This window comes from Pogonomyrmex barbatus, unplaced genomic scaffold (genome assembly GCF_055798465.1).
Source record: "Pogonomyrmex barbatus isolate J1 unplaced genomic scaffold, ASM5579846v1 scaffold1, whole genome shotgun sequence".
NCBI classification, from domain to species: Eukaryota; Metazoa; Arthropoda; class Insecta; order Hymenoptera; family Formicidae; genus Pogonomyrmex; species Pogonomyrmex barbatus.
Window position 1 is genome coordinate 15,037,433 of NW_028297098.1, and position 22,312 is coordinate 15,059,744.

The 22,312-nt window shown below is 43.9% G+C and overlaps 1 protein-coding gene across 2 annotated transcripts in view; it reads left to right on the forward strand.

Moving 5' to 3' along the window:
* The window catches only part of knockout (Stork-head domain-containing protein knockout), a 74,904-nt gene that overhangs the window by 40,951 nt on the left and 11,641 nt on the right, over nt 1-22,312 (forward strand). For both annotated transcript variants that reach the window (XM_011649945.3, XM_011649946.3), the window contains exon 3: nt 6,469-6,664. In XM_011649945.3, coding sequence (XP_011648247.2) covers nt 6,469-6,664 — 196 coding nt within the window. The remainder of the gene's footprint in view (nt 1-6,468; nt 6,665-22,312) is intronic.

Consider the following 22,312-nt stretch of genomic DNA (forward strand, 5'->3'; position numbering starts at 1 on the left):
GGCTGATTTCCGGCCACGAGCACGTCGCCACGCCACGAGACAGCAAAAAGCGCGATAGTTCACGTTGAGCTATTCGGCCACGGCTACGATCGCGGTGTCCGCCACCGGTTTGTTACATTCGCCCGTTTACATCACATTAAAATCGACGTTCGATTGAAAAAAATATTCACGATCGATTACTGTCGAGACGCGAGAGAACTCACGTGATAAAATTTATGTATCTTTTGTATTATTAATCTTTTGTGACGTAACTTTCAGCTTGGATATATATATATATATATATATATATATATATATAAAACTATTATATATAGTTATAATTATAGTAACTCATTTTAATCCGATGAAAACATTGTGTACTTTAAAAATCTGATGTAATTATAGATCAATTTGTGTGTACGGTATCTCATGTCAGATTTAAATTTAAAAAGTAGATGTGAGGTGGAGACTAATCGTCGTGTCGGTTACAATCTATTGTGAATATCGGAGCGTAATAGTCGCTTGAAACCAAGCAACGGCACTCAGAACGTAACTAGTGCGCGGCACTTACGAACAGAAACAATAAAGTCAAGCGCGTATCGTTCGAGTGGTTGGTTCGAGGGTTCAGCCAAGGTTCACTTCTCTCTCTCTCTCTCTCTCTCTCTCTCTCTCTCTCTCTCTCTTATTTTTTTACTCTTTTGTTCATCGACGATTCCTTGGCGCACTACTGGAAGCAGAATCATCAAAACAGAGTTGTTGTCGTCGTTGTTGTCGTCTTCGTTCATTGCCGACTTCGTAAATCAGCACCACGCAGCGTATAATCGTGAGCCAAGCCCGACTTTTATCTCCCGCACGAGAACTCGTTTATCCGCGAGATGCCCATTCGCCTCGAAGCAATTCGCGCCCCATCGTCCATTTGTTTGCCGATTTAATTGCAAAAAAATACGCAGGAAAGAGGAGGGTGCTCCTCTTCGGTGCGCTCTTTTCGCGTTCTCATCCTAGATTAACGACGACATGAAATGTCGCAGTTTATTTTCTTCCTTCTTCTCTCTTTCGTTGCAATATATAGATACCAAATGCGATGCATTGGTATTATTTCGTTAGATCATAAGGCTTATCGATTCTGAATAATTTTCTATAAATTTTAGTTTTGTGATAACATTTTTATGAGAACTGAGATATAATGAAACATACATAATTTAATTTGTTAATAATGTTAATTTAATAGATTGATAATTACAATTATTATTATTATCGCAAAATATGGTTAAGCTAAGATTTCTTTTCTTACATACGATAATACATTTCTTTTTCTCTTACACGATACAAGAAAATTTTATGAGGCGCGGCTTATAGTCTATGTTTTTGATTAGAACAGAAATAATCGATTTTGCACGATTTCTTCTATGTCTAAGTTTTTCTATTCACACTCGATGCCTTCATATTTGGATACGTAACTACCCAAGAGAAGAAGGAGACACAAGAGAGTCTCCAATGTACTATTCGAGCGCACACCGCACTCGCAATATTAGCATATAAATTATGTTATCGTGATTTATGCTCGCAGCCCGCTCGTACCCACGCGGGGCTGTAGGGGGTTGCTGATTAAAATTCGAGACGACGGGTGCGGGTGAACGCCTTGAACGGCTGCCACCCAGTAACAGTTGATAAATAGATCAATGCCGTAATGGTGAAATAATTTGCAAGAATGCTAAATGTTTCAGATGGCTTTTCCTCGGCAACAAAATATGGCGTCTCTTGCGGGAAGAGATATTATACACTTATCTCCATCATGTCCTTTATCGCGCACCGACAATACAGTTTGACAATACAGATAAGATACTAAAATACAAATCGATAATTTCGGTTGTCAATAAATATTTACGGGTTAATATATTTCCGAGATACTTTTGAGATAGATCGATAAGCCCGACGCAGAGCTATAATACCGCAGAGCGAAATGGCGTTGGCAATAAGTTTCTGGTATATTTCGTTCGACTCCGTTAACCGCTCACGTTCGTGCGCGGCGTCTCAAGTTAGGGCTTTAAAAGGATAACCATATACGGGCGGCGGGAGAGCGCACGGCGAGTATATTGCATAATAATTAACGGGCAGCCAACGACCGTACAACACCCTATAGACTGTATTGCCGCAAGTTCATTGCCGGCACGGAAATCGCAATATGTATGTTACGTGCGCCGAGCAGCGCGCCGCCGATCAACAATAGGCTCGTTCCATTCTTTCTGCATTTCCCCACGATTTACCCTCCTCCTCGCTTCTTCGTTCAAAACGTGAATATATATATATATATATATATATATATATATATATTGTTTTTATATATTTAATCCCGAAAAATATCAAATAATGCAATTAAAGAAAAAAAAAAAACATCCTATCCGTTGCGATAGGTCCTTTTTGAATATCGTACAAAAATGTGTGGTTGAAAAAAATCAAGGATTTTTAAAATCTAAAATTTCCAATTCTGCGCTTCTCATCCTCGTCGTTTTACTCTATGTTTCCCAAATGTTTCATCTTTGATAAAATTCCGGTCGTTTTACATTTCTCCACGAGTTACTCTTCTCTTGGTTTCTTCAAATATATTTTATATATTTAATCTCGAAAAATATTAAATAATGCAATTAAAGAAAAAAACCATCTTCGCATTAAGTTTTTCATATTTTCGAATATTATATTAAAAAAATCAGGAAAATTTTTAAAATCTAATTTTTAATTCTGCGCTATCTCATCTTCGTTGTTTTGGAACCCTATGTTTCCCAAATGTTTCACCCTCGACGAAATCACGGTCGTTCTATATTTTGCTATTCCCCTCGATATCTACAGCTTATAATCTTCTGAGTAGTTAGGGGAAGCTAGATTGTATACAAGATTTCGAGAATAAATACAAGATAATCGTAGAAACCTCCGGGGAGACGTTCGATTCAACACATACGTACGGAATCGTTTATATTTGATGGCTATTTTATATAATTCCGATCTAATCTCTTTCGACACTCGTTATTTTCTGCAGATCAAGTGAGAATGCGTAATAGCAACCAGAAAATTTTAGTATTTATAAATTTTACTTGATAGAAATTAGTTAATATTTATTGACCTAATCTGGTTAGTTTCTGGCTAATTGTTAGGAAAAAAATACTAGTCAGAATATTTAGAGTTTTATTTGGCCAGAAATTGGCTAGCGTTTACTGGTTTGACTTGGCTAGTTTCTAGGTAGTTTCTGGCTAGTTGCTGACCAGTATTATCTAAGAAAAATTTTCTGATCAATTATTTGATAGTTAGTGTCCAGTAAATTATTCAAAAGAATAAAAACTAGTCAGTTTTTAATGAATAACCAGTTTTTCTTATATATTTTTCTACTTGGGCATTTATTCTCGGCGACGGGGATGTTTGTGTTGGCTCGCGAGACGTAACGTACGTCGCAATACGGTAATGCCAATTTGCCTTTGGCGAATCGCGTATCAAAACCCTCTTTTTCGCACAGTTAGTTGGCGTGTCGCTGGGCTGAATGCAGGAGACATGGTAGCTGGTTCAGCGCTAATTATGGTTAGCTCAGAACTGTCGCACTCTCACGGTTAGATCCTCCCATGGACAATAAGAGTGTCTACTTTATCAGCATATCCTGTTGCCCATCCCGGAATATTCCGCGATGCAACGTGATATTTTTATCGTGCCTGCGCAACTTTCCTCCCGGTGTTTCAGATTCACACCGATAAAAAAAAAAACGTTGCGCGCGTGCCTACGAATAAGTAAGATATAATAACAGATTTATATTTAGACGAACATAAGACGTATATAAATAAATTTTCAAAAGTTACAGTTCTCGTATATCGCAGGCTCGATTGTCGGTTGGAAACCGACGTTTAATTAAACGTTTCCGGGAACGTCTTCGTAAAGTCTAGCCGAGATTACGAAAGGGGCCGGCTAAGCGACGGACGAAATTTCCTTAAAATTGCGAAAGTGGCGCTTTTCTCCGTTTATCGTGCTCAACCGGGCGGAAAAAACGAGGCGTTAAGAGTAATTCGATTGTAGAAGGTGTCCCGATCGGGAGAAAGAGATCGGTGGAAGGCACGATCTCGTGAAATCGATCGTGTCCGCTCGGTTGATCCGACACACCGAGAGGCAGCTCCCACGTGGGGGCTGCCGTGTGCCGGCGTCGGCCGACTCTCGAGGAAGCATTCGGGGCTTGACATAACCGAAAAGTTTCACCTGCTGAAAATCGTCTGCAGACGATTTAACAAACCGGCTCGAGCACGCGGGCGCTCTGCACTTTTATTACAATATCATCCTCGTCGGAGCGTCGAAAATTCGCCTTGGTGTCGCAACTACGATGTGTGGTTACGAAAGCTGCGCGCACAGAGATTGTAATAATATTACGGGATAAAAGAATCCGATTGCGATTGCGCGCGCGCGCGTCTCGTGACGTTAAGTAACGTCATTACGCGACGAGGTGATTCAGAGGCGTGTCGCGCCTCGGGACGAGCGTGTACTCGCAAATGGAATTTGAAAATCACGGAGCGCCCGTTACGAAATATCGGATTTAAGGTGATGCTGAAGATACGAGCTCCGACGAAAGCGTTTTACATATGCACATCTGTACGCATGTAAACATACATGATGAATACGTAGATGGTATTACTATAAATCTAATTGTAAAATCTCAATTGTTGTTTCTTCAATCTTCTAGTTTAGATATCAATTTTGCAGATTCACTTTGCAAAATTGTTATATAAAGCAAATATTGACTCGACAGCTCTGGACGTCATATTAAAGTAACAAATGATACAAAAGATCTAAATTAAAAAAAATGTTTCTTACGATACGACAAGTTCATATGCTAGATACGTTATTAATGCATGTAAACTTTTAATTGTCGGAAAAGGATTTCCAAATCCCTGTAAAATTTATTACAAAAGTTACAAAAATTATCGCGTTTTACGTCGGTAATACAGACGCGTTCAGCATCCTCTTAAAAGCGTCACGTGAGGATGAATTTTACGATGAATTTTACGATGGCTACTTTCGCGATCGTAAAAAATTTTATAGAATTATTTCATAAACTCGATGCGCCGTGCACGGAAGAACGGGTGATCCGCGTGATGAACGTGTTTCTGCGACGGGATACAGAACGCAGCCTTGGCAAGGGTGGATGTTTGCGCCGTGCTCCGCTGCACAGGCACAAAACGAACGTGGCTGGCCGTTCTCGCGGCGGATCAGATCGATCACGGACGTGTAATTTGCAGCGGAGGTTCCGTCATTTGGTAGTGGATAACCGCCGTCGTCGTCGCTGTACGGTCCGCGGTACGGCGACTTCCAGATGGTGAAAGTCCGAAGATCCTATGCTCTTACGTTTGCCGTTAGATGCAAAATCTCGTCTTATGCACGCGCATTGTATTCTTTACATAGGATTAAATTGGACTCGCTGCCTCGACGGTGTGTCCCATCCGTCGTTGCCTTTCCGTTCGAGCGTGAATACGATCGTGAAGTGGGACGTCGAATCGAGCGGCCGCTGGGAGATTCTAATCGATCGCGTCTGTATACACGGATTGTTTTTACATAAGTCGAGCAATTAATATGTCCAGCAAGTTGCACAATTTCGTTAGATTTAGTTATCTATATTATATATAATAAGGTATATTTTTAGATATGTCAGACATTTATTTTGCCGATCGATTTATGAAGTCTCAAAAGTTAATGAAATAAATTTTCGCGATATGGCGGATTAATCTCTTTTCGTATATACAGCTGCAATTTGTACGATAGAGCAACTGCGCAACTTTTCACAATTGCGGAGACCGATCACCACCGATCGGATACGAACAAGAGCTGTTATAAATCACCCCGAGTTCGTGCCGATCGATTCCAGCACTCCACACTAATTTCATGGTTTAGCCGAACGAAAAGGGAGGAGAAGACAAGGCTGGAGAAAAATACTGCGGGGCCGTTCGTTTATGAGCATTGTCCGGGGCTCTCGACCCTATCATGGCTCATTCTGCGATGTGGAACTACGCGGGGATTCTAGGAAGCGTTCATAGGGGTAGAACTACGTTTCAACCCCGAGTTACGACGAGGGTGAAGCACCATACGGCCCCACGGAGAGATAAACACTTAGAGAGTTATATTTTAGGGGCTAACTCGTCGGCTTCCATCGCGCTTCCATGACTGTTTTTATTGGTAACGCAAAATATGAGGAATGTGCGAACTATAGTCATCACAAGGCCGTGATCTCATAAAGAATATATCTTTTTATCTGTAAATTTCTGTACGCGACCGCAGAAAGAAAGAGAGTTTGTAACTAATATTAAAGAGCCAATACTAGAAAAGCATTATTAAATATATAAATAATATTAAAAAATAAAAAAAATATCAGAAAAATAGAGAAATTAATTGAGAAATAATTTGGCACAATTTTGGCAAATTTTACGAAATGGAGTAAAGAGTTTATTTTAAGAGTTTATTTTATTGTTGCAGAGTTTCTTGGAAGCGAATTCTAAATGCTGGTGGAACGCTGCCCTGGTGGATGCGACGCGGCAGCTAAGGTACAAAGGTCACGTGTCGCCGGGTGTGCTGATGGTTAGCGGACCGCCCTGCGCCCTCGAGGTTTTGAGGGCGGCATGGGCGCGAAACGTTCTACGACCACCCGCGGATCACTCGATCACCTGCCTCGGTACGTATATATATATATATATATATATATATATATATATATACCTTGAATTAACTCCCGCAACGCCGGAGGGTTGACTTAACCCGACGGCTTCAGTTGCGTTCGACCGCGCCTGTCCGCATTAAATCTGTTTTACTCAAACTAAGATAATCGAGGAGAGTTTAATTAAAGATAAAGCAATCTGTGAAAGTGAAAGTGAAAGTGCCGATATTTTACACGAGCGAGTTCTTACGAGAGAGGAGATAATCCTGCGTGACCCTGGTTCCTAGCGCATTTGAATTCCAGAGCCAATATAACGCTTTATGCGCACGAAAATGATGTACGAGTTTCATTTCGTGCGTCTGTCTCGCCATCCTTTTTGCTTTTCACCGCCGATGCCTTTGATAATGAATAGATCGCCTAGATATCAAGATATCTTATTTTGGTCGAGATAAGCCAGATACCTGAGAAATCGCGTTGCGCGATTTATCAATAATGTATATTAGTAATAATTCGCGTGCGTAGCTGTATCATTTCGATTCTTTTCTAACGCGCGATGTAGAAACAAAATCTAATCGGCTTCATTGCCTATAAAAATAAATATAAGCATGCGTTTGCATTACAAATTATCGGTTAAGTTTCAGATAATTCGACCTGAGGGTCCTAACGTGCTAAATACACGCAAACGTCGACTCCTTGTAAATAAAGCGATCGAATTGCGCGGAGAAAATACCCCGATCTTCGGGCGCATTACCTTCCTTATCCGCTTATCCTCCGTAATCCGCGTCTGTCGTCAACGTACGTTTCTGCAGAAATAGTTTCGCGCATATCTTATCAGGTAGTCCATGCGCACCCGTATGCACCCCCTCGCTTCCCTACGTCGCTCCCTCTTTCTCCCCTCGTCCCTTCCTTTATGTCTTTTTGGTCGCTGTCGCCGATCCTTTTTTTCCATCTCCACCTCCGTTTCTTTCTGATCTTATTGCTCCCTTTTATGCCCCGCGCGCTCGTATCTATATACGCCTACGCTCGACTATCTCGCATACCGAGCTTATGCTAATGCACGCGCGTATCCGCGCAACGGCGTAGGAATCCGGCTCGGCTTATTACGATGCGCCGGACGGCGCGAAAACGCTCTCGCGAAAATGAAGGAAATTTATTCGCCCGATAAAGAGCGCGTTATTACGTGACTTTATCCGCGTGGGAAAGCTCTTTGTCCGCGCCAACGTCGAAAAATTGCGTCACAGAACGTCGAAGCGCGGTCGCGGCTTGCGATTTTTCCAATTTTATCCACTTCTCTCTCGTATCCAGTCCGCACAGCTGCATGAAACGTAGAGACAGTAATATACAAGATATTTCAAATGTGATTGGGAACTTGAAGACAAGAAAAAAAGTTGGTATAGATCTGCAAATGCGTTGTTTTCGAGTTATCGCCATTTTTACGTCGAAATGTTCATATCAATTTTTCTTGAGTAATTGACCTCGACTTATGGAACACCCTGTACATAATTCATTGACATCTTACATTTACATTTATAAATATAAGTATATAATATGTGTCTGTGCATATCAAGTCAGAGATTATATCGAGACAAATCTCGACGGGTGTGATACGCCGTCGGGAATATTAATTAATTCGCGGCGTATCGTAATCGGCGACTAAATGGCGGTCGTCGGGCTGATTAACCGTGCCGAATGCGGTTAATTATGGTAAATCACAGCGCGCGAGGATTATAAAGTTTTTATATTTTAAAAACGACCACCTGTAACCCCTGCAACCGAGTAAATGCGACGGCGACGCCGCGCCGGCTTTCCAGTTCGCGCGCGCGCGCGCGCACGGATGCCTTCGTGTGGCAAACGAGCTTGACTAACATTCCGCTATTTGCCGATCAGGTCGGGGCACACACCACCGCGCATAATATACGCGTCTTATATGCGCGTGCAGTAATGCGGAGTTCGCGCACTGCCATATAATTGGTCTGTCGTCTACCTCGCGGTGAGACGACCGAGCCGTTCCGACCACTGAAACCTCTTTATTTCCATCGCGTTTCCATCTTGGACGTCGACGACGAGCATCCGTCTCCGTAAATATTACGGCGGTTGCGCATAATTTGCTTGTTAGCGCGCCGCCGACTTTCCTGCGCAAAATGCGCGCGTGTTGACGTTCAATGAGCGCGAGATACGCGTAACGCACGGCATTTCGCAAGAATATGTTAATCCGTAAAGTCTGCAGGAAATGCATGTGGGGATGTATCCATGTAGCTGGATCGGGATTTCGAGCGCTTTTTTCAAAACTGATACTTTTCACTGAAATTTTTACTGTCATTTATTATTATTATTATTATTACTATTTATTTCTCAATATTGAATATTTGGGATTTCGTCGTAAACGAAAACCGATGCGAGAGAAACGCGATTTGAAATTGCACAATCGCGGAGAATCGCAAAGCTTTCCCCGAAACCCTCCCACGGTCCGAGAGGGTCCGAGATCGAAAAGGAAAAAAAAAAGGAAAATGGCACAACGCGCTCGACATAGAAATGGCCCGATTGGTACGCAAGAGTCGCACGACGGAATTCTACATCCTCGATGCTGGGCGCAGCGAAGGGGACGTCGGCGGGCGCGCGTCTGGAATGCCAGACCTTCCCCCTCGCGTCTCCCCACCACGCCCTAACTGAAATCCATACGGTGCGCTCTCGCGCGGGGTAATAAATCGGCCTCCTCCGGTGCGCGACAGTAACGGCATTCCAGGGCGATCGATTAAGTCGTGGGTACTTCATCGGAGACGTGTGGTGGACGATAAGAGCCGGCGCGTTTTCCACGCGCAACTCTCATTTCTCGCGATTTATCTCGATCCTATCGCGGACCACTTTATTATTGGCCGACGAGAATGACGAGTAATAATCGCGCGAGCGGCCACTTATTATTAATTAGATACATTTGATTGTGCGCGAGGATTACATTAGGCGTGCAATTAATATCTCCGTCATTATCGGCCGTTTCGATCGGGGAGATATTCCCGTCCGGGTAAACAAGATCCACGGCGCGTTTACGGTAATGCGGAGACCTAATAGCGGGACATCGGGACGTCGTACACGTTATACCTGTTTCAGACGTTTATTGCCAACATAGTTGGATAAAAGGCGAGTCGCGAATGCTAATGCGGGCCAAGCCGATGCGTCAAGGAGATAAAGGGGGGCTTCGCGGGCGTACGTAGTAACGACGAGAGAGGATTCTCCCTGGGACGTGCCGGAACGGCGCGGTGCCGGGAAATTAATAGCGCCGTATCGACATCCAGTTATTTCTATACTTTGTGTCTATGCTATAAATAGACGCGCGTGTACAGAGATACATAGGCGATAGAGCGTGCGGTAACGCGAAATGCAACAGTCGTACGTTACGTGTGCGAGCCGATCGTGCGGCCGATTGCGATTCAGCGTTTTTGTTCGCGCGAGGCCAAACGCCGTGTGCTTCATTCATTATGCTTACATATTGACTGGCTGCGGACGTTGTTAAGGCGCGCGAAACTCCGTCTCGTGTTGGAGGCTGGCTGCGCGAGGCTGCCTCTCTCGACTGCGAAGTAATGCAGCCGCATTTTACGACGAGACGAGCGAACGGCGATCCGAAACGCGTCGCGTCGCGTCGCTGCGCTTTAGCCGTGTCGGGGATTGTGTCATGCCGTTTGTGAACGCGCAAGAAATGTCGTTTCGAATAATCTGTTCGTTACTTTCAAGTCTCAATTATCGGTTTCGCTCCAGCGAAATTTATTTGAGAGAAAGCAGGATAATAAGATGTCCTCCTGAAATGTAGATGTAAAATAATGCTGACATACGTAGCTATACGCCATACAGAGTGAAATTAAGAAAATATAGTTTAATAATTATTTAAATAATTTAATCAGTTTTGCAAAGCATATTGCGTGGATATTGCTTTGACATTTAGCTTACGCTCTACATTTAAAGCATATCTCAAAGGAAACATTTAAGTATACGATCGTGATTGTGAAACATGTTAAAAGATACGAGGGTGCAATAGTGCCTTGTTACAGGCCTGATAACAGGATTCCAACTGGCCCTACCCCTCTCCGGGTTACCCGGTTTGGTTGACATTTTCCCCGACCGACATTTATTGATTACTTTCGATTTGACTTTTTTTTTTCTCAAATTGTCTGTCTCCGTCTCGAATCGCAACGAGTTCGACGTAGACTTTTCGCTCAGCAAACTATTCGGCAAACAATGACGACGGCGTGCCTGCATATTCGCTTTAATCGAATCTTTATGTCGAGGCGAGTTAACTTGAGAGAATCGCATTTAGCGTTAAATGCGAATCGAGAAACACGATGTCGATACCTTAAGGCCATGGCGCGCTCTAAACACGTCTCTGTAATCGTAAGGTCGGTCAACCTCTCACGCCTCCCCTGTCACGATTTTGCTATTCGACCGATCGGAATAAGCTTCGGCGTATGATTACCTCTCCCGTGTCAGGAAAAAATTCTTTTCACCATTTGATTAGAGGCGAGAGATTTGTACGCGAGCACGTTGTTATGCCTAAACGTATAATCAGTATATCGATACCTGACGAATATTGCAAATTAAGGACGAGGGGGATCAACGATATCTTCCCCGGATATCACTTCCCCTGTAATAATCCCCTCGTATTTCTTCCTCTCGAAATTAATCGTTAAGTTATACATATTACTTTTTATTTTTCAAAAAAAAAAAAAAAATATGTTGTTTTATTCTCATAGCCTTTGCGTAATTTGCTTGAGAAGAGGGGAAACTGCATTTACTGGTGCGCATCTGTCACGCGTTAATTAACAGTGTAACGACGTTAAAAGGGTCATTATTCACTTGCCTCTAAAGGAGGAAATTAGGAATTTCGAGATTACGGAACGACGAGGGGATCCCACGGTCCTACGATTCGCTCGCTTCACATGTGCAAACGTGTACGAGCGAGTGAAATGACAGAGTAACGAGCTATCTGTCTATCCATCTACCACCACGCAGTGTAAACGTTTGTAGGCCCATCGATGTATGCCACGGTATTTTCGAGTGGCAACTTCCTGTCGAGTGTCAGCTGGATCCTGGCGGCCGCCTCCTCGTAGATCGACGATTACCACGATGATGGTGGGGTCGAGACACGACATACTTCGCTATTACTACGCTTCTTCCTGCCGTTCTCGAGACGTTACTCGGACATTTTCCCCACGGTTCCTTCGACGGCTCGAATGCGCCGTGTCCCCTATTCATATTCATAATTCGTCAACAACTCGCGCGATTTATCAGAGATGCGTCGCGACTTTCATATCGCGCAAGCAATATCTCATTGCATGATTCTGAGAGGTGTCAGATTTCCGAACTGGCATCTGCCATGGCGGCCGGAAGTTGGAGTACTCTCCATCTCTCAGAGAGCGAGAGGAGATTTAATACTCTTAATTATCCGAATAATTAATTAATTACACGTATATGTATTTCCTAACGAGTGTTTAGCTTGTTGCTAAATTACTTCGTACACTCGCGAATAGAATATTCAGAGCGAGAGTTATTTAATTATGAGTCTATAGTATCGATAAATATCAACTGCCAGATGCCGCGTATGATTACGAGCGAACGTTACTTCGAATGATGGAACTCGTAGTTACCTCGTTTTAGCGGTGTTTTAGGTGGCGATATTAGCTCGTTATGCGGCCGAATGGTGCCATTTACGTAGCCGAGTACGATTAATATGGAGAGAGTGAGGCGGAGTGGCGTTTAATGCGATCGTAATTACACGGAGAATTTAAGACCGGTAGCGAAGGAAGAGAGAGAGAGAGAGAGAGAGAGAGAGAGAGAGAGAGAGAGAGAGAGAGAAAGAGAGTGCAAGAATACCTTTCGATGAGATAATTCGCCGGCTTAAATCAACATCGCATTCGCGAGATACGAAATGTCGAGAGGTAGCGCCGGCACATCGTGAACGAACGGATGGTGGTTGCGGCATTGAGCAACGGATAATTGCATCGGCTAATAAATTAATCCGCGACCTCCCTCGCGTACGCCCACGGGAGAGAGAGAGAGAGAGGGGGGGGGGGGGAGAGAGAGAGAGAGAGAGAGAGAGAGAGAGAGAGAGAGAGAGAGAGAGAGAGAGAGACGCATGGCATTATCGTCTAAGTCATTGTTAATAAGTATCTTGCGCCATTTCAAGCGATTGTCTAGGTCAAGGCGTAACTTTTAAATGCACCTGCAACCAACGCACGGGAAGTACGACGTACACGTAAACGCTGCCTACTACTCGTTTCCTCGATTATTACGCAAAGTAAGAACTGGCTGCGAGACCGCAAATTAAATTCGCCGGGGCGGAAAAGAATCTGAGTGTGGACCGACGATTGCGGATCTCGATTCAATTTTCAATTAGGCAAAGCAAACATCTTAGCGCGAACGTAGACCGATCAGAGAATTATATACGAGGCGGTTCACCGCGAAGGCTCGTGTTAATCACATTTTGGGAAGTGACATGCGACGTCACGTAATAACGTGACACATGTGCAATGTTTGGCGATGAATATCAAATTTTAACGTTTATTACCACCAATCTCGTTTGATGAAACGCGGGAGGAGAGAAAGAGAGACCGTTTCTTCGCCGTTCTCACCCTAAACCGCGCGCGGATAATAAATGCAAAGCCACCCCTCCCGAGATCACATGGGAAACGTTAACGCGACATATGCGCAGCTGGGCTGATTCTCTCTCTCAGCGGCACACATTTAGAGAGGGTAACGTGATATACGCGTCATCTTCGACTCTCCTTTTTACCATGGTAATGATCCGGCAGCCGTTTCGAACAAAGCAGCGACACACACGACTGATTGACGCGCAGCTCGAAAACGTATTCGAGGCAATAAAGCGGGAAACAAATCCCCTGGAAGCAGGGGGACGACGAACGTAAACGACGAAAGGATTAACCCCGCGGACGCGCGCCTCTCGAAATGAAGACGCGCGGGCAGAGAGAATCCCAGGGAATCCGGCCAATCGGCCGGCGTATAATGACGCGCCAGGGGAAACGCGAGTGGAAAATTACACAGCGCTCGAGAGAAGACCCCGCCGCCGCTCTTCGTGCAGCTCGAGTTGAGGGGAGCAAAGAACGTGGCATTCTGGCCGCGAAAGGGAAAGGCATCCTTCGTTATCGAGGCGCATCGTGCCTCGTGCAAAACGGCAGAATTTCAGCGACGGTACGCCGTCGATACGCGATATACAATGTGTAGCGCGGAACGTATATACGTACGGCATTTACCATCCCGGGATGGAAAGCCGATACGATACCTCGCCGAGGGTGCCCTCCTCGGCGCGCGAATCGTGCGCGAGTAACTCGGCACTGTTCGCCAAACAAGTGGACAATGTTTCAAGAGAGATCGTAATATCGCATCGTATCGTATTACGCGAGAGAAAATCTATCCCGGCACTCGCTCGCTGTATTTATATGTGCATGTGCATGTATGGGCGCGCGCGATGCAACGAGAATCATTTCCGTAGTCGGGAGTACCAACGATTAGTTATCGTCTTCTGCATCGCGACTTTGGCGATTTTTTTCCGAGAAAAGGACTCGTCGCTAGAAGCGACTGGTTGATGATGCGCGCGAGCGGCGAAATGGCGATTTTTATTCGCGCGCGCGCGCGCACTTTTTCTTCCGCGATCTTAATGTATTTTTCATCCGGTGGGTATATTTAGAGCCGCGAGAGGTAGAAACGGTAAAAGCAGAAAACAATATAACGAGCGCGGTACACGCGTAAAGCGAGTGTACGCGAGACGCGTATATGTGCGTGCACATTCATTTCCGACTAACTGTTCCGTGCAGCGGAAAACAGTTTATGCGTTTCAGCGAAATACGGCTAATATACGCGGAGGTGCGTGTGAAGATCTCTGCGCCGCGCCGCGATTCGAGTAATTGACTTAGAGTGAAATCCGCGCCTTTCGAAAGCGACGTCTTGCAGCTAATAAATTCCCGAAAACAATGCCACTGTCACGGCTCTTTCCTATCTCTCCCGTCTTATCGGAGCATACATCAACGTCCTTGAGAAATTTGTTTCTCGCGCTATTTCTATAATCAGTTTAAATCACACGACATGCGTTTGCATTAGGTGCATTAATATAATATAAAATATGAGAAGAGAAAGAGAGAGAGAGAGGTAGATAAAATCAGGCGTTTCGTTTTCGTGCGAACCACCCGGGATTAAGCCGCTTATCAGTAGTCTCGATGAAAACGCGTTCGCCGCAGTGTTCCCGAGACACATTCCTGAGAGCGGTCGGTAAAATCTCTCCGAGACAGACATTCTGTGCACGCGTGAAATAACCCCTTTGCATATTACACTTTTTCAGCGGCGGTAGACTGTATCCAGTCCGCCTTAAATTTGTTGCGAGGACTTTATCTTCGTTCGCCAACGCACGATCGAGATATCTCGCGCGAGGCACTCGGAATAAAGCTGGCAATACACTGTGGTATGCGAGCAGGTTGAAGAACATCGGTTTAAAACGCATACATGAGACGGTATAAGATGCCGCGAAGGACGAGTCCCCTCGAACTCTCGTGTTTCTATGTACGAGCGAAATTTATGCCATTGGTCCCGTGGTAGCGTGCGGGTCACAAAGTATCGTTGAACGTTAACCCGAGCGGAAGCTGTACAAGCCGTTCCAATTATTTTGGTATACGAAAAAGCACGATTTTGCTGAACTATCTAAAATTTGGCCAGACACAGATCTGAAAATAATTTTATTTAGTTGAAATAATGCTTAAATAATTATGCTTAAATATGATGATAATTCAAAAATTTTTGCGAAAATTTTTCCTAGCAACCAATTTGAACATAAATATTTTGTTTAATTTAACAACAAAAAAATTATTTTCAGATCTGTAGCTGGTCAAAGTTTTTAGTTATTTCAGCAAAATCATTCTTGCGTGCGTTTTGTATGTACCCATAATTTACATAATAACTTAATATGAAAATAATGAAATAATTTCTCAACTGAATATACACGCAGAAAAATTTCAAGAATGAATTTTGATGAAAATATGAAAGAAGAATAATTTCATCCCCTATCTGATATTATTCGTCGATTCCGATACAACTTTCTTTCGTCATTCTAAGGGTGTTCCTTCCCATTTTATTAAATTTAAAATATTTTTCCATGATGATGTTTATTTGATAAGACGTCTTTCTCTTACTTTATCGCGATATAATTTAATAAAGCTCTCGCGGGAAAAACTGAAACCTCCTGTAGAGCGGCTGGTGGAGCTTATGAATAAGAAATAGCCCGGCACACAGGCCAGGCAAAGTCGGGCAGTGCCTCATACCATGTCCAACTATCCATGAGAACTGGACCGTTCCGGAGAGCTCTCGCGAGTATATCTATCTCTCGTCATCTCGCTCTCTCTCTCTCTCTCTCTCTCTCTCTCTCTCTCTCTCTCTCTCTCTTGCTCCCGTATCCGCCACCTTCGACACAAGTGAGAGGATATATATTCTCTTTCTCCACTTGCCTGCACGCCGATCGTCGCACGTAGGTATCGCGCGCGGATCGCGGCACCGAAGTGTTGTCCGTCTGGCACGGTTCGATCCGAGAAAATGTAGGTAGGGAAATTGGCGCGCGACGTCGAAACGTAGGACGGGAATCGCGATATCGCGCGACTTTTCGTTGGGCGGACGATAAAGGACGGGAGGCTGGAATAGCGAGACGTCATCCGGAGCGACGATATAAATTCGCCAATCTACCCGGCCCCGTCTTGCGTCTCAATCGCGCAATGAATTCTATCGCGCAGGTATGATTAGAATCGCGACGGTGAATTCCCATCGCGAAGAAGCGATGATAAAGGAGGCGACGACAATACTTTCGTATTCCTGCGAACGATGTATCGGGCGCGTAAGATAGAAAAAAAACGTCCCCGATCGTTTTTAATAACGCCGTTTAAATGCAAATCGGCAGGCGGTTCGCGGACCGCGCCGATATTTTCTGAAATAGCTATAAAAGTTGACAATATTTATCGCGCGCGGGCAGTTTTTAACCGGTTTTCTCTATTCGCAACACCCTCGCGAAAATAAGCACGAAGGTGTCGTTTCGCGACTCACACGGATGCACACGCGTGTCGGGTATCACGTGGCCATTCGCGTTGCTAATTTTTCGCGTGGGTATACGATCGCGTTTGCTATTGTTAGTAGCCGTTAAGGAAAACGGGTTTCTTCAGGTGAAACGCGAACTGTAGGTTCATTACGGCTAATCCATTACAACGACGCGGTGTTACGATGTGGAACGAACATAAGCGGCGCGAGGTATCAAAACAAGTCGTGCCGCAAGACCATTTAGTCAAGTCGGAATGACTTATTTCTTCATCTTGGATTCCACGCTCCCAGGCTTTCCCCGCGACGAGATGATTTCTGGATTCCCTACGCCTCACCCTACGCTCTTTTAAGATATCGGTTTTATAAAATACTTGGTGATAAGCATTTCGGAACGGTGAAGCAAACGGCATTGTACGAGCACGTTGGAATTGGATCGATAGGAAAAATCTAGATTCGCATCAGCGCGCATCAGCGTTACAGCGACGACGACGAGGACGGCTCGTAAAATAAATTCTGCGCCGGATTATTGACTTTAATAGCGCGCTATGTATACCGGTTTACATTTACCCCATACGTGCATGCGTGCGTGCGTGCGTGCATGCCTCGGATGAGCAACTGAATCAAATGGACATTGTCGAACAGCTACATCGGTATCGGGACCACTTAGGCGCTGCTACGTGACTTCGCCCGTTTGCATTCGCTCGAATCGCGCGGGGACGCGATTTCACACGTCCTGGAATCCGATTTAAGCCGAGCACGAGGTCGTAGCCGAGCGCGATCGCACGTTTTAGAATTGGAAACCGCATCGGTTTCTCCACACTGTAGTCGCCATTGCTTCACATCGCGACGTAAATCGATTTGTGAGACGAGGACGTGTGGCTGCAGCGTAAAAATACTCGACGAATCGACGAATCACAATATTTCTCGAGGATATTTAGATCTTAATAAAAAAGAAATTGCTGTTAGATTAAAACGAAAGTTACAATCACATGATGGTTCCTGTTCCTTTTTTCGAAAATTGTCTTCTGTTTACAAGAGGTATCGGGTCGTCGACCCACCGATTCGGCGGTTCGCTTTGTTCGGGCAATCCGATGTAGCGATTACTTCTTAGGCGCGACCAACCGCGAGCAACATAATTACAAAGGTGTGTACCGGCCGTCCATAGAGGCGACGAAAGGCGTGGTGCTGTGTTTGTAAAATCTGTTGGCCTCCGCGGGCGTAAGTCGTATTACTTCCACATATGTAGGTTAAGAGAGTACAATGTCAAGAGAGTACAATAATCCGCGAATATATCTTCGGCTTGATTGATGACGCGCGGCAATCGCCCATTCTTCCGCGCGGAATTGAAGGCGCGCTGGTTTTAATTTACGGCGACGAAAAAAGGATTCGCCAACGTGTAATTTGCGCTTTAAAAGGATAGGCGGCGATTCATCGCGTCAAAGAAGCGTTTTTTGCGAACATTTCTCTCTCTCTCTCTCTCTCTCTCTCTCTCTCTTTCTCTCTCTAGAGGAGAGCCTATCTTCTAATAATTTTAACATGTCGATCGTGTGACTCATCGAGAATTCGCTTATTTACTTTTCGCTCATGGGGGACCGTGAAGTAGCCGGAGAAAATAATCTGAGGGTAAATTAACGACGCAATTAAACGAGACGAAATTAGCGATGCTTTCTCGCCATTAATATCGCGAGGGCGGTGTTTTTAGACGTTCACCGTATTTACAGCCAGCTAATCTCCGGTTAGTGAATTTCATCACTAGCAAACAGTCGTGACATTTCACCTGTGCCCCGTTGGCCTCGATAGTCAAACGACCACATTCGCCTATGCAGATAAATACGTGCATCACTTCCGTGTTACCTTATGACCTACCTGAATAAGAAAACACTACACGACGAATGTGGGCCTCTTGCTACAATTTTCCTTGATTTTTCATAGAATAATGCATACCGTTTTTCATCAATTTTATTCGACTTTGATAAATTGAACAAAAACAGTCTTTTTTAATAATGTTAAGATTTTTACGTCAGCAATTTAATGTATAAATTTTGAAAAAGTATGTGTATACATGTATATGTGAAGCAGAATTATTTGGATATATCTAATTTTTTTATACCATAGCCATAGCTATATATTCAACATTTTTGGAAGCGATATATTTGGAAACGATAATTGTCAATCTATGAATGGAATACCTGATATTAATTTTATTTCAACAGCGCAAATTTAATAATTCAATCTGGATAATGTTAAAAATATTGTTAAAAACGTATTAGCTCGCCCTACAATCTTGCACCATTTATTATCTAAGAAACAATGGCCAAGAATAATATAAAACTTTCTCGATTGGGAGTGGCAGGTCGAAGATACTTTGTTCCGAGCACGATGCAATGCTTCATCGCGTCGAAAAGCTTCCTAATTATCATTAAAACCGCACCGCACTGAAATCGACGATCACAATGAGCACAATATGAGATTTATTACTCGAGGGTCGATTCCTTTCGGTTCAACTCAATTACGCCATTATCGGTCGTGATCGACGATGAGGCAATGAAAATCTCAAATCTGTATGTCCCATATATAATAATCACGATGTACATCGTGCACAAGAGATTAAATCGCGATCGCTGATAAAAGTGATATCGAATAAAAATATCGCACAGCGATCACGTAACAAATATATTACATAATAAAAAAAAAAAAAAAAAATAAGTTTAATAAATTGGTATTAATGATTAATTCGTTAGCGCTATTATTGCATTATAGCGAGGTGGACAGGCGCGCGTTGAGTAATCGTACTTGCAAAACGGCTCGCCGACGGCTTGTCAAACGCGAGAGCGGAGCGGACGAGGCTGCGCCCTTATCGCGAGGAGAACGAATGGTATCGGCGTATGATGCAGCCAGCAGCCAGCAGCGTCGAACGGCGGAATCGAGGCTACGAGTCGATTCTCATGGCCTCGGCTTATATCGTCTTTCCGGCGAACGAAAAATCACACGACCCGTGAGGTCGGGATTTAAATCCGAGCGCGATCTAGTCGTCTCCCCGTGCTGCCGCCGCCGTTGGCGATCCACAACGAAATTTAATATCACCGTAACGGGGATTCGCTCGGAGCTCATGGAGGCGAAGGAAAAAGAAAAATGAGAGAGAGAAAAAAAAAAAAAAACAAGTAGAAACAGAAATCCCGCGCGAGCACTCGCGGGCACGCTCTACCCCTCCCGTCTCCCTCCCTCGCCCTCCGATGCACTTCTCGTAGGCGAAGGATTAAAATGCTTTGCATTGTTATGCCTGCTGCTTTTGATACGTTAGGCGGCTGTAATACGAGTATGTGGCACGAGGGGGATATATAGCGCGCGCGGAACCTGCATATCGAGACACGATATACGAGGAGGCCTCGGGATGGAAAGTGGCCGGTGTGTCACGACATCGATCGTTTTGCGATATATCCCTTAGTAAGAATATTCCGAGTTTCACGCATTATCGCGCCGCGCGAAAATGAAATATTTTTACTTAGCCTCGACGGTGGAAAAAAATACCCGACTGCAATTTACATCATTGATGCGCAATGACGCAATGACGAAATGGCGACTTTTTTTACATATCTTGCGACACGATCATATTTCTCGTAATGCAGCTTCGCTGCGTATTGTCTCCTGATAATGTATGCGCTCGCGCATTTGCGTACGTTTAGAAGCATCGACGACGCATGCAACTTTTGCAGCATCTGTGTATATATATATAGACATATACGTGTACCTCTTCTCGAAGAGGCTTAAGCGGCTTACATTTGATAGATACGAGAGGCTAGAGAAAGTCCACGTATACTCTGTTTCTCATACGCGATGATAGCGCGAGAAAACGCGAACGTTTTTGGTTTGCGTACGCGCAACTCGTCCCCGTTCGAAGATGGTGAAAAAAAATGTATAAAAATGTTTCTTGCTAATAATTCAAGATGACACTCTACGATGTCTCGCTGGATGATTAAGGACACGCTACTGACCTCATGAAAGTTTTATTTAAGGCGGCAGTTAAATCTGCAAGTATACTGCGCTGTCCGCGCGATATGTCGTCATTCACCACCTGCGTAGGATCGTAGGAATTCGCAGCCAATGACACCACGTGCATGTCGTAGGCGTATGCGTGGTGTAAAATGCATGTTATTGAAAAACTGGGTCCGGCATGAAAAACAGATATTTCTGAAGCCGTCAAAGTCTCTCGTGTCTATCACTGAATACAGCCATCACGTAACGTGTGCGACTCTCATTATGTCTCTAATATGAAAATTTATAAAACAACAAACTTGTTATTACTTGAATATTTAACGACGAATTATGTCACAAACATGATGTTCACAACGATGTTCGATTTAGATATCTAAGAATTTAATAAAAAAAATTCTGCCTAGAAAATTCAGCGTCAAGCCTCAGTTCTCTGTACGATGCGAATCGTCGCGACAGCGCTTCTTGTTTGCAGATTGGATATTTCGCGATAGTCTGAGCCAACTGAACGATGTTTGAGTTAGGCCTTAGGCAAAGATCATTATGGACACCGCGTGTTCGTCACTGTTGTCGAGTGTATGTTGTCGCGACCCGGATTCGACGGCGGGATAATTCCTCGAAAAGATCACGAGAGCGAATAATTCGCCGTGACTACTTATCGCTCAGAAGTTCATACGTTACAAAGTGTCTCCGGAAAAGAATAATGCCGAGATTCATATCTCGTTAGAGATACACGCCGGATAATTGTATACGGCTTAATTTTCGATGTAACTCGCGATGCATTGTATGCAATAATGCTCCAGCAGATCGTGGCCGCGAATGACGTAACTCGGGGGAAACGATCCCGACGTTAGCGTTGGCGTGTGTTCGTGTCTCAAGTCGAGAGTTCGCGCGTTTAAACTTAATGAATGCTCCATTTGATTTTCGATTCGCTTCTCGCTTATCGTGCCTCACCGTGGAATTCGTGGCACGACGTTTGTCTTCAGTGAGGAAAATTTATTTCCGATAGTGTACAGCGACGGCGACAGCCGTCGGGATACAACACGCGCGTGTGTCTACTTATTTATAATTGACTCGTGTCTCTTACATAACTGCACTCGCATTCCGCATACGGATAACAAAACGGCTGGTCAGCGACACGGCGGGATTATTGACTACCGACAGGGATGCATAAATTCGAATAGGAACGAATGAGAGATCTGGTGATCGTGCGAACCGGACATTAGCCAACCACGCCTTGTCCGAAAGGACTGCACATTCTTCCGTACGCTTCATTCTTCTTGTCTTGTAGTCTCTGAGAGTTTCACTCGACAGCTGTTCTCAAAGTTGATTCCATCAACGTCGACTTAGACCCACTTCTATCATTTTCATCTTAATCTTCAGTTTAATAAAATTTCCGTTAAAATTAAATTTAGATTTAAAGCTGATAATAATGAAATTGATAATAATGAAATATAACAAGAAATATATAAAATATATTTGAGTGTCGATTTATTAAAAATTAGTTTTATACAAATATATTTGTATTATTCTTAAATTTATATTTGTATTATAAATATTCTAAAATAATTTCTAAAATAATTTTGTGCAAGGATACTTACTTGT